The 24,419-nt window shown below is 47.5% G+C and overlaps 1 protein-coding gene across 2 annotated transcripts; it reads left to right on the forward strand.

Moving 5' to 3' along the window:
• Nucleotides 1–7,537: 7,537 nt before the first annotated feature.
• TRAF1 (TNF receptor associated factor 1) lies at nucleotides 7,538–20,605 on the forward strand. Of its 2 annotated transcripts, none has more exons than XM_032708651.1 (11): nucleotides 7,538–7,642; nucleotides 9,050–9,258; nucleotides 10,363–10,447; nucleotides 11,887–11,985; nucleotides 12,566–12,727; nucleotides 14,962–15,033; nucleotides 15,608–15,673; nucleotides 16,100–16,513; nucleotides 16,981–17,158; nucleotides 17,710–17,858; nucleotides 18,974–20,605. In XM_032708651.1, the coding sequence occupies exons 2-11, from the start codon at nucleotides 9,050–9,052 to the stop codon at nucleotides 19,187–19,189; spliced, it is 1,650 nt and encodes a 549-aa protein (XP_032564542.1). In that variant the 5' UTR covers nucleotides 7,538–7,642; the 3' UTR covers nucleotides 19,190–20,605. The 2 variants fall into 2 exon arrangements, with proteins under 2 accessions (XP_032564542.1, XP_032564543.1); XM_032708652.1 differs by having other exon boundaries at nucleotides 9,050–9,225.
• Nucleotides 20,606–24,419: the final 3,814 nt, after the last annotated feature.

The raw sequence follows: 24,419 nt of genomic DNA on the forward strand, positions 1-24,419 counted from the left end.
TTAAAAAATTCTCTGATCTTATTTGTTTTGCCTCTGTTTCTATCCAGACTTAACTCTATCCCTGAGATCACTGTATCTGTGTATTTTTTTGTGTGCATTTTAATAGATATTTAGCCACGTGTGAGATGGCAATGTAGGAAGATTTGCCTTCCTTGTGTGCCATGGCATGACTTTCCCAGGAAAACCATGTGGGGAGAAGATGTATCTGTGTCTTCATCTGTTTCCACATGCAAATTATGTGGGCAGATTTCCAGGGGGTCTAATTAGCAGGACAGGAGAAGATGGAAATGGATTTTAGGATTCCCTGCTGTGGCTTTAGTGACTCGGAGTCAGAGAGTCCTGAGGTTCTGAGCATCTCACAGGGTTAATCCCAGCAAACGTGGAAATTCTTGGGATAATCACTGCTGAGGTGACTCATTCCATTATGAAATGGAAATTATTTCAGGACACACTCTGTACTTCCAAGCGTTCTGTGGATTCTGGACATCAGAGTGGGGCTTTTATATCTGAGTTGTACACAGTGTTTTCTGTCCCTGGGTTGTTTATATATACCATGTGCAAGTCTCCAAATGTTCCAGGCTTTGAATCACCAGCCAAGAGCTTTAGTGCTTCCAGAAAAACATGAATTCCAGTGCTACACTCCTGCAGTGTTCCCAAACTCTGTGTGTGTGAGGTGACTGCTCTGCCTCCATGTTAATGAACCTGCCCAGAAGGCTCTGTGCTTCAGCCCAAATCCATCCCCCCATTTCCTGGGATACAGAAGGCTGGCCTTGCCTGCACAGAGAATCTCTGAAAGCCAATTAAATAAGTGTGGTCATTCTACTTTTATCCCTTTTTCATGTGTTTCCCTTTGAATAGGAAAACTCCCCAGATGCCACTGTAATGTGATTCTCCCTGAACACTCCTGGCAGATGCATGAGATCCAAATTGGTTGAATTCCTGACATTATAACAATTCTAACCATGTGAGCCTTTAGCTCTTTTAAAAATCTATATTTCTGTACATTTCCATTTGTGTTTTACTGGCTTTTAGATAGTTAAGTGTTCCAAAAATGAGCTGATTTCTCTGTTCATTTCACTCCATCCAAGCTGGGAAGTGGCTTGAATAGCCCAAATTCCAGCCTCTTGTGCACAGTGACACATGAAGCTCACACTCTGGGCTGGGCTGAAAGCTGCTGGGCTGTGCTTAACTGCTGTGACTAATTTGGGAAGGGAGCCAAAGGGTGCCTTTCTCTGGCCATTGTTCCACTGGCAGGGAAGAAATGATTTTGTGGATATAATCTTTCAGGATGTGCCCCCAGCCCTCAGCAGCCTTACCCACACACGTGCTCTGTCACAAATGGTTTGGAGTTAGGAATCCCCTATAATTTTATCAGAGAAATCCTAAATCTCTGTAGCAGGTTAATGGTCTTACTTTTAATACCTCAACAGTGACTGTCATAATTTGATTGACTGACCTGAAAACAGACATTAAATACTGTGTGAAAGAGAAAATGCTCACACAAGGGAGGAGGCTGCCAGTCCAAATTACCACATAATCTTTATGTTGTTATGATGCTGCACCTGCATCTGAAATCATCCAGAAGAGGAGAATTGCTCACTTCATCACACTGAGGCTGTTCAGTGCATTTGGGCAATGCAAAGCCAGAACATCCCACCAAAAGGACTTTCTAAATAGCAATGAGGATGTTCAGCCTCTCTTCTTAGTCAGCAAGTGAGCTCCTGCCTCAGGTAAAGAACACAAAACCCTCACATTGAATCCTTACTGACATTGCTTTCAAGCTCAAAACTCTTTTTTAATAAAAAAAACCCTCCGACCCCCATTTCCACAAACAAAGGGTTGTGGAACCTACTGCCAGGGTCTGTAAATCCATTTATAGCAGGGGTGTGGAAAACGTGAGTAAACACATAGTAAGGAAATCCATCTTTTTTTTCTTTTGAGTGAATATTATTTTGTAATTAAAAATAATCACTCTCTGAGAGCTGCCAATTTTCATCTGTCCTGAGTTGTCTGACTTGACCCTACAGGGGGTTTTATTTTCAGCCTGTGTAAATGTTCATGTTTGGGATGTCTCCCAGTAAAATGTGTTCTCAATCTCCTGCTGAATTCTTGCATCAGAACACACAGAATTTTGGCATGGCCCTCAGTTATTTTCCAGTAAAACACCCACCTTATAGGAGTTACATATGCTTCCAATTTTTCAGATATTTAATAATGTTTTCATCTCTAATTAGAAGAAATATCTGGCTTTGGCTCTGTCATTCTCCTGGGAACCAAGGGTTTGGTTTTGCCAATTCCTGCATCATTACAGAATTCCAGTCCCTGTGTTAAATTTTGCTTTTCAGGTTCTGAATGAACTTGGAATTTGGGCACATGTTGAAGCAGCAACTGATTTCCTGGAAAATACTGAGCTGAATTAAACACCACAACTGTCATAAAAAGGAACATTTAAGTTCAGAAAACAATAGCAGAGAAATTTGAGTAAAGCTTGGTGTGTTGAACCCTTTCTTTTCTACCCCAGGAAGTAGTTGTTACACACAGGGGGTTATTTATAAAATACATTTACCCACATTCAGAGCAAGAAGTCACAAAAAGCAGATTATCCCTGAAGTGCTGTGGGTCAGGCCATAGTTCCTTTGCTTGTTTGCTACTTGACAACCAAAATAGCAATTTCTTTTACAAGTAGAGTAAACAAAAAGTTATATTTGAATCAGCTGAGATATTGGATTCCCATTTCACTGTGCCAGTCTGTACCTGCTGAAAGGTGATTTACAGTATATAGACAGAAACTCTACTGTTGGGCACAGATTGGGCATAAGTGTGACTTAAGTTACTCACTTACTACCTTGCTGAGTTCTCTGTCTCTGCCAGGCTCTGATTAGCCAGATTTCCTTCGTTATTTATAAAAGCAAAATGCCATAAAAATGTCATTTTCACTGCCTAAATCATAACATTTTCCATAAAAACCTTCTGCTGTGAGGTCCGAGAGAATATTCGTGCCCAGGCTCTGACAGCCTGGTACAAATACGTCTTCATTTCCACCACTGGTGTCATTCCAAAAGTTTGGAGTCACCCATCTGTGTAATGCTATGTTTTGTTCCTAAGTTTCTGTTTCAGTCAGGAATCTCAAAACCAAGACAGGATCAAAAACTTCCCATGGAAACAGGAGGGATCAAATTAATCTGTGATTGAATTTAACAAGATTCCATGGATTTATGGCAGAATGGGGGTTATAGTTAAACCTCCAGGAGTTCAAAGCACACTCCTGTGCATCCCTGTGTCCTGCCCATCCCAGTGCCCAGTTCTGAACTGGGCTGGGTCCCTGCATAGGATATCCCAGCCCAGAAACACCTCCCTGTCAGTCTCTGGGCTTTGAAACAAAATATTCACAGCAAGAAAAAGTGTTAGATGTGATTTTAGGTGACCAGATCGAAGAAATGCTGGATTTCCTTCCTGTTTGTGTCTTGCCACAAGGAAAACCCAAGCTCAGCTCATGAAACCTCACCCCAATTCTGGGCTTTGGCATCACAAATCCAGCCTGTGGTTTGATTTCTTCCAGGGTTCCCTTGTCCCTGAACCTGGACAGATGGGAGCATCCACTTCCAGAGCACTTTGTGCCTCCCTCACTGGCTTTGGGGATTCAACACCCAGTTCATGATTCAGGCGCTCGAGGTGGAGCTACAAGTGTTGTTTCCTTGGCTGGATTCCAAGGATGCTGCTGGGAACATGTTTGGGATGATGTGCTTCTGGAGCCCCATCACTGCCAAAAGACTTGGCCCCATGAGAGGGCTCTTTCTGCTGAGGAATTTAAGCACTGATGTGCTTGCCTGTGTTCAGAACACAGACCTGCTACTCTCTATACCTTCTTTTCCCACTTCCAAAGTTTATTGTCCTTTCTCCTTCAGATTCCTCCTTAAAACCTCTTGGTTTGTGAACAATCAGGAGTTTTCTTCCTTATTGTAGCAGTGTTTTGATGGGGGGCTCTGGTCTTTCTTTACACCTATAAAGAGTATTTAGTTTTCCCCCTGTGAACCCTTGGATAACACTTGGATCTTCAGTGTTCCCCGGGTGTGTCGCCCCTGAAATGCAGGTACAAGTAGACATTTGCAAGTGGTGGTGTGGAAATTATTCAGGATTATGAATCATGCTGAAAAATACTATTGGAAAGCTGAGCCTGATGCTATTAGTCATCCCACAACAGCTAAGTGAATTGTGGTCTCAGAGAGATGGAATTCAGTGCACAGTCTCCTTCTGCTTCTGTCACGTGCAAAACAACAGCTAAACATCTCTTTTTTTTTTTTTATTAGCAAAATGAGCATATTCTGAAAAGGGTTAATGGACATTTACCCTCTCCCCTCAATTTTGTCATTAGTGAGAATTAATGAAGACATTCTTAAAGAAACCTGCTGTTTCCTTTTTTCACTAATTAGTCCCAGTCAATCACGCTGAGTTTTCTGATCACTGTTTCTGTCCCCTCTGTGCAAGTGACCTGGGCTGTCAATGGAATATCCATATTTTCCCAGCTGGTTTAGACTCAAAAGACACTGGATCTGAACTTGTTTTTTCATGTCACATCCAGGGCTTTGGAGGAGAGTTTTGGCAGCCTTCCCCTGGGCACAGAGCCCGTTCCCAGAGTTCTCTCCAAAGCATTAAGAATGGAAATAAGCAGCTAAGAATTTTCCAGTTTAGCTCAGGCCCTGTGTACATCCAGAGCAACAGAAGCACAACCACAAGTGGAGCATAACCCCTTCACGTGGCCAGGCTGCAGCAGAACCTGAACTGGGGAAACTGGCACAAACTGGTCCATGCTGGGCTCACACCCCTGGTATGGGGGGGAGTGACTGAGACAGGAGCCCACCAGGAAGCTTCTTAGTGTAAAGAAGGTCTGCCTGGCTGCCTAAAATCAGAGGCAGGCTCAGAAATCTCCTCGTGATTTGCTCTGAAATCCCGTTGCTTGTAGGAAACCATCAAGGCCACTGTGACACAGAGAAACACTTTCATTTTCTCTCTTCCCTTCTGGGGGATTCCTTGGCTTGTCTTGTGGAAACTGCTTTAGTGAGGGACTGAAATAAGAGACAGATAGATAGATAGATAGATAGATAGATAGATAGATAGATAGATAGATAGATAGACAGAGTGTCCATTTTTGGGTGCTTTTCTCCTGACGAATGCTGGAGAAGTGCTCCAGAGCATCTATTCTTTAGGGGGAAAAAAATCCCTGGGAAGCTGAGGATAATACTATCTTACAGAGAATATGATCTGGAAAAAATCCTGAGGCAGAGCAGGGATGAAGAAAACCAAATTGATTCTTGATGTCTCTTCGAGGATTTCAGTCCAGCTCTTACAAAACTTAGTGGGAAACTTTCTTTCTCCTTAAAGGGAGTTGGGCTGCTCCTCAGGGTATCCCCATAACAAAGCAGTTGCAACTGGTAGTAGACAGAGGCAGAGAGAACTAAAACATGTAAAAAGGTTTTATTAGAGGCGAGAGACTGAACTGTGGCAAAGCTGTCAAGTTTGCTGAGGATTGACAGTATATCAAATTTAATGATTCTTCTTTTTTTTCCATCTTGAATTGATGAAATCTCAGATACTCTGGTGTACTCCTATTTCATGGGTAGTTTTAGTCAGGAAAGTTATAGAACTACTTAATATCAGAGCCATGAACAGGCAGGAGTCTTGACTTGGAGCACTCAGCTCCAGTTCCTGGGAGAACTGCATCTCATGGGGACTGGAGGTGCTTGGAAAGCAATTTTTCCTTCCTGTGTTTTACCAACTTTTCAGGGTTTCCTAGAACAGGTGCACATTCCCAGGTAGTTTATACTAACTGAAAATCACATTTTCATAGAATGAGACACCCCTATCTCAATCATCTCTCTGAAATGCAATTACCAGACCTGAAAATACCATTTACACTTCGATTACCATCTTTATAACAGAGAGCATCTGAGCCCAAATTCCATTTGAAATGCCCTGTGAAATCTGTCATGTTAAAAATCTCAAGCCCTTTGCTTATTTTTAAAAGGTAATATTAAATATATTAATATATTCCCTTACGAGCTTTTTTCCTTGGGTATAGAAATGATCATTCACCTTAAATAGTGACACAGGGCCCTGCAATGCTGAGCACTGGGGGAATGGTTCTACAGTCAAGTTAAGCTTCACATTTTAATCTCTCTCTCAGAGCCACATCCTGTTTTCAGTTAACTGATCTCATCAAGGGGAAATCTAACAGAGGAAATCTCTCTAGTTTGGAAAGTACCAAACCTTATCTTTGGTTCCTTTGTGTAATTCAGCACCTCTGAAGGCAGAGGTGTCCTAGAATCACAGAGACTTCTGAGAAGTCTCAAAGCAGGAGAAAAGGAGTGAACTGAGAGCCCAGAGAGCTGCCCCTTCATCCCCAAACAGAACCTGACCCCGTGGTGTGTAACACTGATCTTTCTAAATTTAATAACATCTCACACCTCTTTATAGCCCCAAAGCTGAAAAAGCCACATCCAGGAATCTTTTAAAAAGTCTTTCAGAACCTCACTCACATCCTGGCAGAAACTGCCTGGGCCAGATGAACTCACCATGAATTTTAACAACCCTAATGAAAGCAAATGGTTCATTGGGGGGACTAACTGAGGCTGTCTCACACTTTTCTCAGGTGATGCAGGGCCCTGATGACTGCACTGCAGATCTACCTCTGGATCTACAGCAGACCAGCACCTACAAATTAATTTACAGCCCAGAGAAGCAGAGAGAGGGAAGTGGAAATGAAGAGCCTGTCTGTGCACACACAGCACAGGAAGGTGCCAGACTTCGAGCAAACAATCACTGATGTCCAACAACCCCTCACACAGTCCCAGGTACCTGGAGCTGGTCACTGTTGTCAGTGCAGCTGAGAGAAGGCCCCAGAGAGCCACCTCTGCTTTTGAGTTTTAATTTTCAGCAAGAACCCACCCTCGGGGATATTCCCCAAGTCTCCTTCACAAGGAAAAGTGAACAGATTTGCATCTGCCACTGCTTTTCTGACTGAATCCTCAGTCAGAACTTAAGAAGGTGATGGCAAAGTGAGCTCTGTCAGGGGTGAGGAGGACCTTCTGCTGATAGTGAAACCTTCCTTTGTAGAATTTTTACTGCATTCTTAGAAGGATTTGCATATGTTACTGAACTCCCTTGAGTTATCCCGTAACTCATAGCCCTGTGTGAGTTACGATCAGCATTGAAGGGGAGGCACAGCGGGGTTGGAGGGGGAGGTTTCCCGTAGGTCCCAAGGAGTCAAGGCTCCCGTCCCGTATTTGGGGCAGGGGCTCTCCCGAGCAGCGAGGGCTCTGCAGGGATATTTTGGGCTGTGACCGCACCCTGGGCAGGCAGGACTTTCTGCCCGAGTGCCCGTGCGGGGTCACCATGTCAGACGGCACCTCACCCCGCGTTCAGGAACCAGCCGCCAGCTTCTCCCTTTCGGCTCTCCCGGGGGAATTCGCTCCCTGGGGCATTTCCTCGGCCACTTCCCCGTCCCCGCGGGCCGGGACTGCGCCGGAGCGGGGGAAGCCCCGCGGGTGCGGTTCGCGCTCCCCGCTCCTCCCGGCCGGGGCGAGGCAGCAGCGCCGGGATCCGACCGAGCGGCATCTCCCGTGCCCGCGGGGAGCGCCGGGCCCAGGTACGGGGAGGGATGCAGGGCAGAGGGAGGGACGGAGAGGAGAGGGAGGGAAGGATGGAGGGATGAAGGGATGGAACCCGCAGCCCCCCGCCTCCCGCCGCGGGGACCCGCCCGCTCCCCCCGGGCACACGGGCCCGGCCCCGCAGAGAGCCCCGGGAGGGCAGCGGGGGCTGCCCGGGGGTCCTGCCCGTCCTCCGCCCCGCTGAGCTCGGGTGGGGCTCCGGGGACCCCCCGAGCCGGGGCTGCGCGTTCCCGATATCCCGGGATGGCTCCGAACGGGAACCGCGGCCGGGAGAGGGGGAGGCTCGTCCTGGGCTCCTACCCACGGTCCGCACCCCAAACCCACCCACGGTCCGCACCCCAAACCCACCCCCGGCCCCCCCAGGCTGCACTGCCGGCTTCCCTTTGCGGCTCTGGCAGGTTCTGCAGCTCCTGCGTTCGCTGCGGAGCTCCCGCCAAACGCCTGCAGAGGCCGCGGGGATGGGCTGAGCCAGGCCGTGGAAAACGCGGTTTGTTCCCAAAGCAGAGCCCGAACCCCAGGGCCCTACCCCGGCCCGCTGCACAGCGCTCAGCCCACGGGCCTGGCCTGCCCCAGGCAGCCTCGATTCGGTTTTTTTTCGGTTTTATTAGTCAGTGTGGCTTCTGGTAATACCGAGGTAGGTTATGGTGTGTCAGTATTGTCACAGGAAAAAAAAAGCTTTATCAAGGCATTGTTACGATCAAACTGCACCGTGTCCCTGAGGGAAAACATTCCTTGAACTTTCCAAGAGACACCAGAATCCATTTTGGCTGCATTTCCAAAAACATCCCACTGCACAGCCCTTGTTACCCAAACCAAACTGGAGGTGCAGGACACCTTGGCACGTGTGGCTCCGAGTGTACCTGGGAAGACCTCAGGTGTTAAGGATTTCTGGACTTGAGATTTCCTTTGTCATTTCACCAGTAGTTTTATGACTTCAGGAGAATCACTGTCAACACACCAGCTGCTCAGTTTTTATACCTATGAAGTGAAATCACAAATTTTGGCTGCTGGGAAGTGAATATGATTGGGGATTTACTCTCCAGGAAACAACTCTGTGTGATGGGGGCCGGTGGGATTGTAGCTCATCTTCCTACAAGCTGAAAAAACTCTGGAAAGAAAACCCCAACCGCTCATTTTAATACATTGTCCATTATCACGTCGTGCTTGAGGGAAATTTTAGATCTGTGCAGTAATTTCCTGCTGGTTCCTGGTCAAACCCCACTGTGACATTTAGTCAGAGCCAGTCAAACACATCTCTGTCACTGCTCTGGGCTGGAGCTGCTCGTGGGTTTTGATGCCTGATACATCCTCTCACATCAAAGTGAGAACGTGCCTTGTTTGAGCACCTGCTTTTTTTAACTTGTCTCTGACAATATTCACCCCAGATGGCTGAGAACACGAGCAGGGGCCTGCAGGACGTGCCGGGCTCTTCTCCTGATGAAAACGAGTTCCCTGTTGGATACCCCACCACCATCTGTGAGGATGTGCCTGGGCAGAAGTACCTGTGCAGCAACTGCAACAACATCCTGAAGAAGGCCCTGCAGACGCTGTGTGGGCACAGGTACTGCTCTGCCTGCCTCGCCTGGATCGTCCGGTACGTCCCTGGGCAGGGCATTCCATGGATCCAAGGGCTCCTGGGAGCTGGGCCGTGGTGCTGAGCTCAGGGACAAGGCTCCGAGAGCTCCCGGGAGCTGTCATTGAGTTCAGGGACAAGGCTGTGGCTCCAAGAACTCCCTGGAGCTGTCACTGAGCTCAGGGACAAGGCTGTGGCTCCAAGAGCTCCCTGGAGCTGTCACTGAGCTCCCAGGAGCTGTCACTGAGCTCAGGGACAAGGCTGTGGCTCCAAGAGCTCCCTGGAGCTGTCACTGAGCTCCCAGGAGCTGTCACTGAGCTCAGGGACAAGGCTGTGGCTCCAAGAGCTCCCTGGAGCTGTCACTGAGCTCCCCAGAGCTGTCACTGAGCTCAGGGACAAGGTTGTGACTCCAGGAGCTCCCCAGAGCTGTCACTGAGCTCCCTGGAGCTGTCACTGAGCTCAGGGACAAGGCTGTGGCTCCCTGGCCCACAGTCATTTCACACTCTGGAGGACTTCCCTTGCTGGACTGCAGGATAACCCCTGCTTCCTTCTTGTTCCCACCATGGAATGTGCAGGGTGGATGCTGGGCCTGGCAGGTGCCACTTTTTCTATCTGTGACATAATAATTCCGATTTAACCTTGGCTACTCCAAGATTTAACCTTGATTAAGTGATTTAACCTTGACTAAGTGATTTAACCATGACTTAATCCTTCCATGGGACTTTGCAGTCCTTTGATACGAGATGTTCAGGATTTTAACAGACATAATGTCTTATTTGTCTTGGCAAAATAGGAATTTTCTATGTTTTAAAAGACTTTAGTTTTCATGTTACCTCCCCTACACGGGGTTCTTGCATAATTCATGAGATAAGTAGTTTTCCATCTTTATTCTTGTTTATGATCCAGGTTGCTCTTATTTTACTGAAGCAGAGATAAATTTATGGGCCTAGTCCTGGTCTGGAAGAACAGAAAACAGAGGTTTTTTTATGTCAGTATGTTCAGGAATTGGGTTTATTTGGTTTCCATGGGGTTTCCATGGGTTTATTTGTGTCAGTGCCTATCCAAGGACCTCCTAAACTACAATACACTGATGGATTGTATTTCATTCCTGTTTCTTTTTACCAGAAACAATAAAAATGCAATTTGCCAGAAATGTAAGGAGGAAGATCCCAACATTTTAAGTGAGGAAAGCCTACTGGCAGAAGAAAGAGTAAGTTGTCATTAATTTATTATTATCATTATCTGGGCTACCCTGGAGTCATCCCCGGACTACAGTTCAGGAGAGAATAATGTAAAATGTGATTGCAGCTAATAGTTACACATTTTAACTTGGGCTTTAGTCATTTGGATTTCCCACCCTTTGTGATTTAAAAAAAAGTAATGGCAGCCTCAGGACTTTCCAAGTCCATGTTCTGCACTGTAAAATCCCACACTCTTCCATATAATTAACTTTTTATTGCCTCAAAGTACCTGGTGCTTTCCTACTTTTAATAAGATGTCTGAGCTGTTACTTATTATCCTTAGGAAGTATCCTAAAGGATTTTCCAACCTCATGGCTTCTTGTACCCTTCGAACATGGAGCTGAACGTAATGATTGACAAAAACTATGCACTGGCAAATGTTTCATCTGCAATTTAATGGCACAGATCTGTTGTTGTTGGGTTGTTCTTCAGGCAAATTGCTGTGCTTTTCTATATCCCAAACACAAACTGGGCCATAGGGCCCAGTCCCAGCTTGTCTTTTTCCCTCCTTTCCCATTACATGCAGGAATATCAACAGACACCCATTTTGCCTACATTTTTTAGGGAAAAATGAAACCAAATAGGCAGTAAATAAAAGTCAAAGTTTAGGAAGGGGCTGCAGCAAAATAATGAATCTGCTGTTAATTCTGAACTTGGTGACACCTCAGAAAAATTCCTCAAACTTTATTGAAATATGGACATGATTTGTAAATGCTTCCCTCCTTGTGTTTGTAAACCTTCCTCCTCCCAGTTCTAGCTCTGTGTTGTTCCATGGGATATTTGCTGGAATTGCCTCCAGAGTATCCAAAAAACTTGTTCTTGTGTCAGGGCACCTCTTTTAATTGCTCAGGATGCAATATTAAAAGAGTGTGCTGTATTTCCTAATTTACATAACAATTGTACCGTTTTTCATGGTTCACAAAATGCAAAAATCTATCTAGTGCATAAAAAAACCCAACAACCCCAAACCACTCCCACGTGGTTCACATTTCTTTTCTTTAGTGCCCACTAAATGGAAACAGCCCCATCTGAGCAACCGAGTTCTCTGTGCAGCACGTTAAGAGGTGTTAATGACCTCGATAATTAAATGCATTCATTAAGAGACCCCGTAGTCAGGCTCCTGTCAGCACATTCGTTGCATGGGCCATATTTCAGGCTTCTGGGAAAAGGAATGTAAAATAAGAGCTGTGCTGGGCAGATTTTCAGTAAGTTTAGAACACATCAAGAAGCTTATTTTTTAACAGTAAGAAATTATTTAATAATTATTTGGGTTTATTAATTATATTGGATTTGCTGGGTTACAGAGTCTTATGGCAGTGCAGTAAATTTTAAAAAAAGTAAAGGATAATCAAAAGAATGGATTACTTTCTGACCAGTGGTTTTTTTCCTTACTCTGTTTATTTTTCAGGCTTTTGGTGATGCTGCCATTAATAAAGAGATTTCTGAACTCAAAGTCCACTGTGTGACCCTGGGATGCAGTTGGTCTGGTATCATGAGAGATTTTGAAGTATGTTTAAAGACAGTTTATTTAGATTAACATAATGTCTTACTAAAAGGGGGGACAGAGAGACAATGAAAGCAGGTTCTCAGCAAACACAGATTAATACAGCATCATTAGGATCAGTGACAGCACTGGTATTTATAGCAACAAAACATCTAAAAACATATCTCCATCATTCTTTTCAGACTGATCTGTCCCAGGTGAAATATTTAAGTGGGCAAGATTTGGGAATCTGCCATGCAAATTAGAATAGTGGATACAAGGGGGAAAGCTGAGACCAGTATTGAGTTATTGCTAAAGAAAATCACTTAAGAGAGACAGTTCCAGGCAGATCTCGTGTTTGAATTTACCAAAAGTTGTTTGGTTTTGCTTTTGGTTTTTTTAGTTAAGAATTACCAAAAAAAGCCCCAGTAAAGCTGGTGAATTTTTCACCAGTAATCTCACAACTCTGTGCAGTGGGACTTTACCCAAAGCTTAGAAGAAATGCAGATCAGGGCTCTGGGCTGCCAGAACAGGGGCTATTTATAGAGACATGTGAATCAGCACTTTAGTAACCAGCGGTTGCTTTATAACTTTTGACTTCCAGGAGCATCAGAGCTTATGTGAATATGCTTTAATCCCCTGTCACACTGGTTGTGGGCACGTGGTGATGAGGAAAAAACTGGCAGATCACTTGGAAAACGGCTGTGTCAATAATGTGATGGTGTGTCAGCAGTGCCAGCGCAGCTTGTCCAGCACTGAATACCAAGTAAGAACAGTTCTTTCTCAAATTCGGGCTTTATATTCTTATTTTAAATAATCTATCATGCCATTTTCCCATCCTGATTTCACTGCACTCAGGGGATATTTAATTTTCCTGAGTTTGCTGATTTTTTTTTTTGCAGCAAAAATGAGCTGGATGTTGGAGGGGAAAAATGAGCTGGATGTGATAACCTGCTTCCCCAAAGAGGGAAGTGCCTCTGTGATCCCCCAGGGCTGGGGCAGCCCATGTTTCAGCTCTGGAAAGAAAACCCCAATCCCTCATTTTCAGCCTCAAAACACATCCCAGTATGAGGTAGGGGAGAAGCAGAAGAGCACAGACAGTGGCAGGGAAGAGATCTTGGAAGTGGCTGAAATTTTATTCAAACTAAAACCACCCACAAATTTATAAGGAAGGACTGTCAGATATTATTTCTATTAGGTACAATCAGGTATAATCTCCAAATTATCAGCAGTGTCAACAGCAGACCAGGAAGGTCCTACTCTGAATATGCCACAAATTTCCCAGTGACTATTTAAACTTATTTACCTCATAGTTTTTATGGTGTTTGCTCAAAATAATGAATGTTGTTCCCTCCAAATGATTTAAAGAGAATAATTGCCAACCTTGGAGTTTTGTCCTGGGATGGGGGCAGAGTGATCCAAGACCCTCCTGGCAGGAGGGCTGGGAATATTTTGAAGGTGTTAAATAGCAGTGGGCAGCTCTGCATGTCCAAACTGTCACAAATTGATGCCTTTCCACATATTGAGCTGTGAGATTTATTCAACGAGGGGGTAACAGTCTTGTGGGGTAAGGATAAGGTGCTCTGCTAAAACCTGCTCCTTGGGAAGCTTTTGCACGTGCTCCTCACACCTCACCAACTCCTACAGAGCAAGGAGAATATCTGGACCCAGGCAGGTCTTCCCAGAGCTAAATCCACTGTGTTTTCCAGCTTAAACACCAGAAGGTGGCAACACTAAATCCCTCTCAGCTCTCTGGGAGCGCAGGCTCGGGCTGGAGGGGGAAACCTGAGCCGGGTGTGCTCCCCGAGCACCTTTCTCCTCTCGGAGCTCTGATACCGCAACTCCGGCTCGGCCCCTCCACCTTCCTCGCTCAAGAGCTGTTTTCCTCCCACTCATTCCGGTTCGCTGCCACCTAATTAATTTTTTGGTCAGGAAACCTTGGCAACCGAGCCGGGGGGTTGGCCTGGAGATGTTGCTTTTTCTCTGCCTCCTTTGGTGTTTGTAAAATTGGAGCGTTGCTCCTTGCATGCTCTGCTTTATTAACTTCGCAGCCAAGTGGCTCGAGAATTTTGATTATTTGTGGGTATTCCATGTGTCCACAGCCCTCTGGGAGCAAACAGTAGTTTTGGGGCACTGCTCTCCCGCTCTCCATCTCAGACACTCACTTGTGTGATTTTTGCATTTCTCTGTTTTCAAGACATTTCTCTCCAGCCCTTTTCCTCTCGAGATGTGAAGCCATCTCCTCAGATCAGCGACCTGAGGGAGTAAAAGGGCAGAAAGGAAGGAAATAAAGGCATATTTTGTGCAACAGCGAGATAAAGAGTGTTAAAAACCGAGTCAGAGAGGGAGAAAATCCTGTGGCTGCATTTCTGAGAATCAAAAGAGAAACTTCAGGACTGGTATGAAGAGAAGTTTATAAAGATTAAAGCCAGTCCCCCCTGAGCAGTGTGAATGGAAAGCTGACAGTTTCTGTGCTAAATACAGATATTCCAGCTATGAGCCAATGGCAGGGGAATTACCTTACCCTTCTTGGAGCCAGGAATGGCAGGAAGCCTCATGTTAGTGGTGATGCATTTTGCATAGCACATCACGCTGGAAAATTTGGATTCCAGCCTTCAAAATGTGCATAAGCAGGATGCAAGAAGGGTCTGCACACTGAGCAAACTACATGAAGTCAATGCAGGAAGAGTTTATATTTGAATTTGACTTTATATTTGAGTTTCCTGTTCTTGAGCTTGTTTATATTTATATATATATATATGTGTGTGTGTATATTTGAATTTCCTGTTCTGCTTGTCAGTGTTGCTTCCTGTTCTGTAACACACCTGCTTGTCATTGCACATACATGTGTGTGTAAATACATGTGTGTGTGCACATAACTATGGTTTGAACCTGGCAAGACTTGTATATTGTCAGTCTTCTATCCAATATCCCAGGGGGACCTTTCAGGTCAATAATTTAATCATATACTGAATTCTTTTCTTCTGGTTTTAATGACAGGAACATTCATGTGAAGACAATTTCTGTAAGGAACAAAACCATGTGCAAACAGAAACAGCATCCAAGGAAAAGGTGGGTAAAAGATGAGTGACTGCAATGCAGTTTTATTTCAATTAATGAAATTATCACTTGTTCACGTTGATTAAAGAGCATCTGAGAACATCTTCAGGTACAGCAGTTGTATCTGGGTGCTCTTTACATCCCAGCAAAGCTCTGCTGCCTCCTCTTCCCTGCTCCCACAATTAACTTTAGTAAATTATCTTCTCAATCAATCATATAAAATGAGGAAATACTTGTTGCCTTTCGTATACTCAGGGAGACCCACATGAGAAAAGAGGAGTGTGCTGTAGAGCAGGGTATTTAAAGTACCTTATTTATGAGAAGTTGTGGTTTATTAAATTGTGCTGTGACATTATGGGGTCTGTTGGATGGATACTTCACCGTGCAAGAAACCTGCAATCAACCACCTCTTAATTGATTTACCATCAATTTTCAGAGCTGGTTGGACACTGTGGTAATGCCCTGACTTGAGTGAACCTGATTTATGGCTGCTGGGATTGTGGCCTAGGTGTTTGTAGGGAAATAAAAGAATCACTTTCAATTGGTATTTGATTATTTTCTCTCTTTTTTTTTTTTTCCCCAACAGAGCCTCTCTACCCCCTCAGCCAACAAGGATGGGTGTCGCTTTTCTGAAGTGGGCTGTTCATTCAGGGTGAGTGAAATGGAAACAGAAACAGCACTTCTTTGCATTTTAGTTGCCTTGTGTCACCTTTTGTGCAGAGTTTCATGTGTTAAATATTGGCTTATCTGGGAATCTCGCAGGGACTCTGCCTGGCATCTTATTTAATACCAAAGTTGCCACCAATTGTTTTATTTTTTATGTAGCACATGTATATGGTTGGACTTGATGACCGTAAAGGTCTTTCCAGCCTCAGCTGTTCTCTGATTCTACACGTGTAGCCTAAGCTAAAAGGGCTCCCTGTGCCTCCTCTGGTGCCAGCTGATGTAGCTGCACCCTCATCTTCCAGGTTTTCCACCTCTGTCTCTCCCAGGAAGCCACAGGATTGCTGGATTTGGCCCCACCCCACCCGTGGGGTGGTTATAGAGAGGGTATTGACAGTGTCTCACCTTCTTCCAGGGAGGCAAAGAGAAGATGAAGGAGCATGAAAAATCTGCAGTTGGGGCCCACATGCTGCTGCTGCTGCAGCACATGAGGCAGCTGAAGGGAACCTTGTGCTCTGACGCCAAGGCTGTGCTGAACGGGAACAGGGCAGGAAAAAGCATCTCCAGCCTGCAGATCCCAGCAGGGCTGGATGTCAGTGGGGATCTGGAAGTGGACTGCTTGCCTGGATCTTCTGTTTCTGAGGATGAGTCTGTTCTGCAACAACTCATGAGGGAGAAGGTGATTTCCGAGCTGGAAAATAAGCTGCACGTGTTCGAGAACATCGTGGCAGTGCTCAACAAAGAGGTGGAGAGCTCCCACATGGAAATCATGGCCTTCCGGAGGCAGAGTGAGCTGGACCAAAACATAATCCGAGGCCTTGAGCTGAAGGTAAATAATAAGGATTGTCAATGTCTTTGTTCTGTGGAGAGCAAATATTGACACATATCAGTGAGAGGGATCAGGGCAGGGAGTGTGAGCTGGGAAGTGTTAAGTTCTGGACACATCTACGGGATCCCGGTGTTGTTTTGGATAAATTTTCAAGTGGGGATCTCTAGTATTTGTTCTCTAAATCCACATTTAGGTACTAAGATACTCCTGAGGCTTTTGAGTGTTCAGAGCTTGCCAGCATCAGACTGTGAGCAAGCAAGGCAGTTGTTTAATTGACTGCTCCTCTTACAGCAGCAGTTTGCCTGGAGGCCCAAACAACCATCTATCCGCTTGTTTTGACACAGAGCTGTCACTTAAAAAGAAATCAAAGGAGAATTTCGGAACAGGAGCACTTCAGAACGATTCAGCTGCTCCTGCAGCACAGCCTGAGGAGGGGAGTTGGCTGAGAAATGATTTCTTTCCTCCAGATTGCAGAGCTGCACCGGTGCCTGACACAGAAGGACGCGGGGCTGAGCAGCCTGCACAAGAGCCTGGTGTTCTCAGAGCAGGCCTCCTACGATGGCATCTTTCTGTGGAAAATAACAGACGTGGGCAGGAAGCTCCAAGACTCTGTGACTGGCAGGACAGTGGGGTTGTATTCACCAGGTAAAGCACGTCACGGGTCTGTGTGTTTGCAAACCTTCATTCCTCCAGGACGCTGCTCCTTTCTTTGCTTGTGCCAACAGGGCCTTTAAAGCAGCTCCTTAAACCAAGATGCTGTTTATGCAAAGACCTGTAATCCAGCTTTTCCAAGGAGTTGTGCTCTATTCTGGGCTCTCCTTCTGCAGTTTGCCCTCCACCACAGCTACTTGCAGTGTCATTTGCTGGATCCCTCCCTCCCAAGCCACAGCTCGATGCCTGTGGCACCACAAGGCTTCCTCCTGCAGCTATTTCCCACGTGGGAAGTAATTGGATTAGGTAAAATACCCTTGTGTGGCTAATAACAGGTAATTTTCACCGAGGCATGAGGCACTAAAAGGATTCCAACCACTGGAATTTCATTGCTTGTAACCCCCAGGGGGGACTGATTTGTCTGCTCTCCTCCCCGGGAGAGCGAAACGCGGCACACGCCACCTCTTCCCACGTGGCAGAAACGCTCATTAGGCCTTTTTGTTTTTCCAGAGGAGGCTTTGCTAACGAAAAGTTCTGATTTTCAGCTTTCTACACCGCAAAGTATGGCTACAAAGTGTGCCTGAGGGTGTACCTGAACGGGGATGGCACAGGGAAAGGGACCCACATGTCCCTGTTCTTCGTGGTTATGAAAGGAGACTACGATGCTTTGCTCCCGTGGCCTTTCAGGCACAAGGTAAGAAGGGAAACCTTTCCATGCCTGATCCCAGCCTGAACCCACTGCTTCTCCCAGTCAGCACAAGGGGACTTTTTCCTCTGGTTGGGCTGTTTTCCCATTTTCCCCTCCGAAGGCCATCCTGGAGTCCTGGGTAGTAATTTGTCTCTGACTGGAGTCACTTCCAGGGAAAGCTGCTCCTGCTGATATTCCGTAATTTGCCTGGTGGGATTTTCAGACACCACAACGTGGTGTTTGAGATATTCCAGATATTCCAACCTGTGTCCACCTGGGCTAAAGCCAGAGACACATTTTCTCCTGGCTCTTGCTAAACATAGATAATATCAATTTATGAGGGAATTTGCTGCCTGAAGGTGTCAGAAGGGTGAGAGTTCCACTTACAAAGGTGCCACAGGTGTCTCATGTGATCCTGGTCTGATTTTTTTCTCCTAAGTGTGGCCTGATAATGGCAACAGTGGTTAGAAAAGCAGTGAAACCCTGGCAGGGCCTGATCTCTGCTCTGTGTGTGGTAATATTTCCATAAGCCTTTCATGTAAATAGCTTTAAATAGCTGTACTGCCTGTTAGCAGCCAAAAAATCAGAAATCAAAGTTCCCAATCTTCACTGTATTAAAAGATTATTACATACATTTCATATTTAAAGCTAAAGAACAGGAGTTAATAAAAGGGGTAATGAGATGGGGAGATTCTATACTGATATTTAGGTTGTGTCTTTTCCATATTTGTGCACAGGCAACTGAGCTGTTTCTTCTGAGTCCAAACCACAATAACAGAATAAATGTAATGACTGTAACCAGACCCGGGGTTTGTTTAAGCTGTCGTGAGAGAGGCAAAAAAGCCTTTGGACTGTGCAGTTCTCTACCAAGAAATAATGCCCTGCTTGATTTAATTTAATTTTGTTTGAGGGGTGGCAAAGTCTTATACATTTCATCTGGGAACTGTTACAATCCCCCTCCTTGGCACGATCTGATCATGGCTGGAAACATCGGTCACAGTTTGTGTTTAACCATCAGTGGAGCATCAGCTGCTTTTGCAGCACTTCCATCCCTGGTGTGTCCTGTCCTGGTTTAGTTTTTTGACTCCAATAACCACCATTGCCACCTCCTGTTTCCCCAGGTGACGTTTATGCTGCTGGACCAGAACAACAGGGAGCACGTCATCGACGCCTTCCGGCCGGATTTGACCTCCGCGTCCTTCCAGAGGCCGGTGCACGACATGAACGTGGCCAGTGGCTGCCCCACCTTCCTGCCCCTGGCCAAGCTGCAGTCCCCCAAACACGCCTACGTGAAGGAGGACACGCTTTTCCTCAAGTGCATCATCGAAACCAATTAGCAAACCTGGAGGGCTGGGAAATCACCCCCGGAAGGGCGAGAGGAAACGGGGATGAAACCGCCCGTCTGAGGGCTCGGGGTGGTTTTTCGTGTGCACACAAAGCCCACTCGTGTCACCTGGAGATCCCCCTGTGCCAAGGGCTTCCCCCAGTGCCCACGGAATGGGCTCCTGCCCAGGGGAATGTGATTATCCCACCCAAACAGCCGCTTTTCCTGGTTTGGGTGTCGGTCACAGTCACCCCCAGCCCCTCAGAGGGATCTGTGGAGGAAGCACTGCTGTTCCTCACACCTGGCCCGGGCGTGGGGGTGGTTCTGCCGGGGTTCCTGGCAGGGAGTGAGGCTCAAATCCCTTGGATTGACGGGTTTGGGAAGTGCAAGGGGGAAGCTGAGCTTTGTCATCCTCCGGCAGCACCGTGGCACATCCAACTCCCTTTGCAGGGGGCACAGTCCCTGGACTGCTGCCTGGCAGCCCCAGGGGGGAATTTTGGCTGTTCCCAGCAGGAACAAGGACAGGTTCCTTCCCCTGAGGCCCCCCTTGGGTGTCTCTGCCTGTGCTCATGGTGAGCTCAGGAGCCCTGGGCAGCTCTGGTGGCTCCAATCCCTGCCCAGGGGGATTCCTCCCTTCCTTTATTTTATTTAACCTCTATTTATGTGCCCTGTTGTGTTGCAGCAGCAAGGGACCAGATTACACTGTGCCTTGGGGGAATTACTCTTGGATTTCCAAAGGAGCTGTTTGACTTTCCCATTGCAGATCTGGAGCTCTGGGCGTTGGAAACCCCTGGAAACCCAGAGCTCTGCTCCAGGCAGGATAGGGATCCCTCAGTGGCTTTGCTTTCAAGTGTCCAGTCACTTCTTGAACCTTCAAGGCAAGTGACTTATTGGAAATTATTGATTTTTTTTTTTTATTGCTTCTTTTCATGTGTTCTGATGTTTAAGTCTTTTCACACGCTAAAACAGAAGTAACTGCAGAAATGGTTTTTCCTTTTTTTTTAAGTAGAAGTAAGAAATTAATTTTTTTTTTTTTTTAATATGCAAGACCAGCTTGGGACTGTCTGGATGTATGCAAAATCTCTCATTTCTATCTTGACAACATCCTTTAAAATAATTAGTTGTGATAAAGTATCACATTTCAAAACCACCCACCCTATAAACAAATATTTATCAACGCTTGTTTGGGAAGAAACTGGATATTCTTTGCCATCACAGACACACAGTCTCTCTCTCTGTCTGGCTTTTCCTCTATTCCATACTTAAAATGTCTTTCAAGGACAGAAAGTTATTTTTCCAGCCCCTGTAACCACACTGGAGTAATTTGCCTAAAAATAGTATGCTTCTCATGGCTGTATCACTTTGGCAAGTGCTGTATTTATTACAATCATTCCTATTTTCTTACCATTTTATTTATTTCCTAAATAAAGCTCACTAACTTAAGAAAGGTTTGGGTGTTATTTTCCCTGTAAAACAGGGACTTGAGCAACTTGGAGATGTGATGATGGGGGTTTGTTACAGAAAAAGCTGAGCTGTGCTACAACACTTCCCTTCCTTCCTTCTTTCTAGGGGAAGGAAGTTCTCTTTGGAGCTCAGGAACTGCAGCCATGCCCAGAACATCCATTCTCCTCAAACCTGCCCAGCTGGGAGAGCACTCACCAGCTCTTCATGTCTTATGCAGTCGCACAGAGCACGCAAAGAGAGCTAAATTAAAAAAAAAAGATGGATATGGATCAAATCCATGCTAAACAAACGAAAAGACACGAAACCCAATGCCTGATGCTCTTCCTTCCAAAGGCACAGCTGGCACAGAGCAGCCCAATGTCAGATTGAACTGCTCTGGCTCCAACTGGAGCCACACCTCGGACCCAACGCTGGATCAGCATCCTCGGGAAGGGCTCCAAGGAGCTCGACCTGCCCCCTGAGCCAGGGGAGCCAGAGCATTACCACGGCCCTGTGGAATGTATTGAACTGCTTTCCAAACACAGGGCTCTGCTCCCAGCCCTGGTGTTCCTGGAACTGGCTCCGGATTTTCATCCCCAAAGACCTTCAGCAGCAAAACCTCCCCTGGTAAGGAAGTGGCTGACACTGAAAGGAGCTGAAACCGGAGCGGAGTGAGAGCAAGAGTTCTCCAGTGCATTGAATCACTTCTGCTGCAGAAAGGAGCAGCCAAAGGGATTTTTATTTTTTTTTTCCCTGGATCAAATCAAAACATGCAGGAAAATCAATGAGAATTTTATGGAGTTAAATCAGCACCGTTTGCTCTGTGTTTAATGGCTGGGTTGGCAAAGGGTCACGATGCTCCAGGAGCTACAACGCTCTGAAATAATCAAGGATGAGGTTTGTAGGGAAAGATCATATGTTTTTAGAAAGGACTAATAAAGCTGAATAAAACCAGGCAAATTTTAGGCTTATAAGCTTCAGGACGTGAACTCAAATGTTGCACACAGTGCCTTTGAGCTTAAATTGGTTGTGTTGGTCAATCAGATGCTTTTGGTGAGGAGGTGATTGAGACCCTTGGAGCAGAAGGAAGTGTTGGCCAAGAGAGAGAGAGGGAATTATGTCAACAGCCTGGAGCTGCTGTGGTTGTAGCCCCTGCCATTGCCATGGATGTATCCTACTGAACCAGCTGAATCTCCAGCTGGCAGTGGCACTTGTGAGCTGCCCAGCCATGGGAGACTCCGGAGCGGAGCCATCCCTGCAGATCCGATCTCCGTGTCAGGCCTGGAGCTCAGAGGCAGCTCCGTGTTTGGGTTTCCATTCAATATTCCTCAGCTTCGGTCTCCAAGGCTACAGGCCAACACACAACCTCTCCTCCCACTCCTGTTTTCAAAGAAAGAAAAACACTGTGAAAAGAGGCTGCAACGATTTCTGGGCAGTTTTCAAAGCCGGAGGGCAGCGCTGGGAGCTGCTCTCCCTGCACACTCCGCAGGCTCTGCTCCAGCCAGGGCTGTGATTCTCCGGTTGCTCCATCCTCATTCGAGCCAGAAAGCACCTTGTCACCTCTGCAAGAGCAGGGTGTGGAGGAGCAATTAAAAGTTTTTAAGGGAAAACTGGAAATTTTGGAGTAGTTAACTACCTGGGGCTTCGTTCAAAACCTTTTGCAAATGCAGGTTTTGTTTGGGAATTCCATAGCGGGGAAGGAGCTGGGAGTCCTGCCCTGGGAGCCCACGTTGGCCACACTCCCTGCCTGAGGAGGGTGCAGGGTTGCTGGCCCTCAGCTCGGTGGATGCTGTGGCAGGAGCACCTGCAAAGAAACCAGAGTCAAATATAATTATGTGGCTTCATTCCTGTCAGGAAACAGAGGATACATCTCAAGTTCTTTTTTTTTTTTTTTTAAATTTAAATTTTTGTTTGGAGCTTTTGCCCCAGGGCAATGTTACTGCGCTCCCTCCATTGGCAGGTGCCAGCTTTGGGGTGCCCTCTCTGTGCAGAGGGTTTTTAGGGAGGCTTCTCCTGGTGAACTTGGTCCAGAGTTTGATTTCCATGTCTCACCATCCGCATTCCTGTGGGAAAGGACCAACCTGCTGCAAACATCAGCGGCGGGGGCTGGGCAGGAGGGTGGTGCTCCCTGAGCCCGCGGGGACAGGCTGGGACAGGAACGGTGCCCCGGGAGCGCCACAATCCACCGGATTTGGGGCAAATCCAGCAGCTCCGATGCAGCGGAGCGAGAAGTGGGATTTGTCTGAGGGCAGGGCTGTGGTGCAGGGGTTATTTTAATCCTGAGGTGACTCACGCTATCCCAGTGTGACTCACGTGGAACTGGGGCCTGGGGCTAGTTAGAGGTGTGGCATGGCATGGCACAGGATGGCACAGCATTGCACACATGGCACAATGTGGCACAGCATGACACAGTGTGGCACAGCATGACACAGTGTGGCACAGCATGGCATGGCATGGCATGTTGGACCACCTCCTTCACACCGTGCTGGCCTTTCCTTCTCTGCACAGAAGGAGCAGAGCAGCTGCTCAGTGAACTGTTTCCCATTCCCTTCACAGGTGCAGCATCACGACACCCATGTTTTACGGGAAAGTTTGATTTAAAATATTGTTTCCTAGCAGACAGACTTCTGTGTGTTGGAAAGGCAGCTCAGCAGTGTGCTGCTCATCCCTGACACCTGGGGAGATGCTCACTTGCAGTTCAAGCCTTGTTGCAGGTGTACTTGGAGCCTCAGCTCCTGGTGCTGCAGGAGCTCATCCATCACAGGCAGGAAAATCCCTCTGGACTCGGCTCGCGCTTGGCCCAGACCCTGCCCCGGGAATCAGCTCCTCCACGGCCCGAGCAGCCTGGAAAACATTGCTTTTTCAGGAGCGCTTTCCAACAAACAGCAAATCCTTCAGATTTCTTCTTGGCATCGACCGAAGAGGTTTTTTTTTTTTTCAGTGATAGATTTTTCTCTGTTGAGATTCAGAGAAAGGCTGAAAAGCTGCTCCCGTTTCCAGGAATCCCGGCGAGCACAGGTCGTTCCCTGTCAGGACAATGCTGTGCAGGCACTGCCCGCGTCCCATCCCCGCCCGTGCCCCAGTCCTGGAGGCCCCGGGGGTGCCCTTTCCTGGCTGCAGCCACGAGTGAGAGGAGGGGGACGGGCGGGGAGGTCCCGCGTGTGGCGGGGGGTGCCGGTGCCTCTCCACAGGCGGTGGGTGCGTGGCCGGCCCGGGATGCCCTGTCCTGGCCCCGGCGGTGCCGCCTGCGGGGCACCGGGCGGGTCCGGGCGGGTCCGAACTGAGCCAAGCCGAGCCTCTTTGAGCCGAGCCGCACCGAGCCGAGCCGGGGTGCGCCCTGCCGGTCCGGCCCGTGCCCTGCCAGTCTGAGCCGTGTTTGCCGGTCGGTGCCGTGTTTGGCGATTCGTGCCGGTCCGGTCCGAGCCGTGTCTGCCGGTCTGAGCCCTGTATGCCGGTCCGAGCCGAGCCGTGCCTGTGGGTGCCGCTCGGTGCCAGCTCGTGCCGTGCCGAACCGTGTTTGCGGTCTGATCCGTGCGGTGCCGGTCGGTGCCGCTCCGTGTGATGCCGCTCCGTGCGGTGCCGCTCCGTGCTCTCCTTGCCGGCCCGGTCCGTGCGGTGCCGGGCGGTGCCGCGGGGATGCGCTGCGCCGCGGTGGGACCGGACCCGTGGGAGGCGGCGGGGGCGGCCCCGCTAATTGCATAACCGGGACGTCAATGCCGGCGGGAGCGCGGGGTTAGCGCGGGAAGATGGCGCCCCGCGCCCGGCCCCCGCCGCGCCCCGCAGCCCCCCGGCCCCGCGCC

This window comes from Chiroxiphia lanceolata, chromosome 21 (genome assembly GCF_009829145.1).
Source record: "Chiroxiphia lanceolata isolate bChiLan1 chromosome 21, bChiLan1.pri, whole genome shotgun sequence".
NCBI lineage: Eukaryota > Metazoa > Chordata > Aves > Passeriformes > Pipridae > Chiroxiphia > Chiroxiphia lanceolata.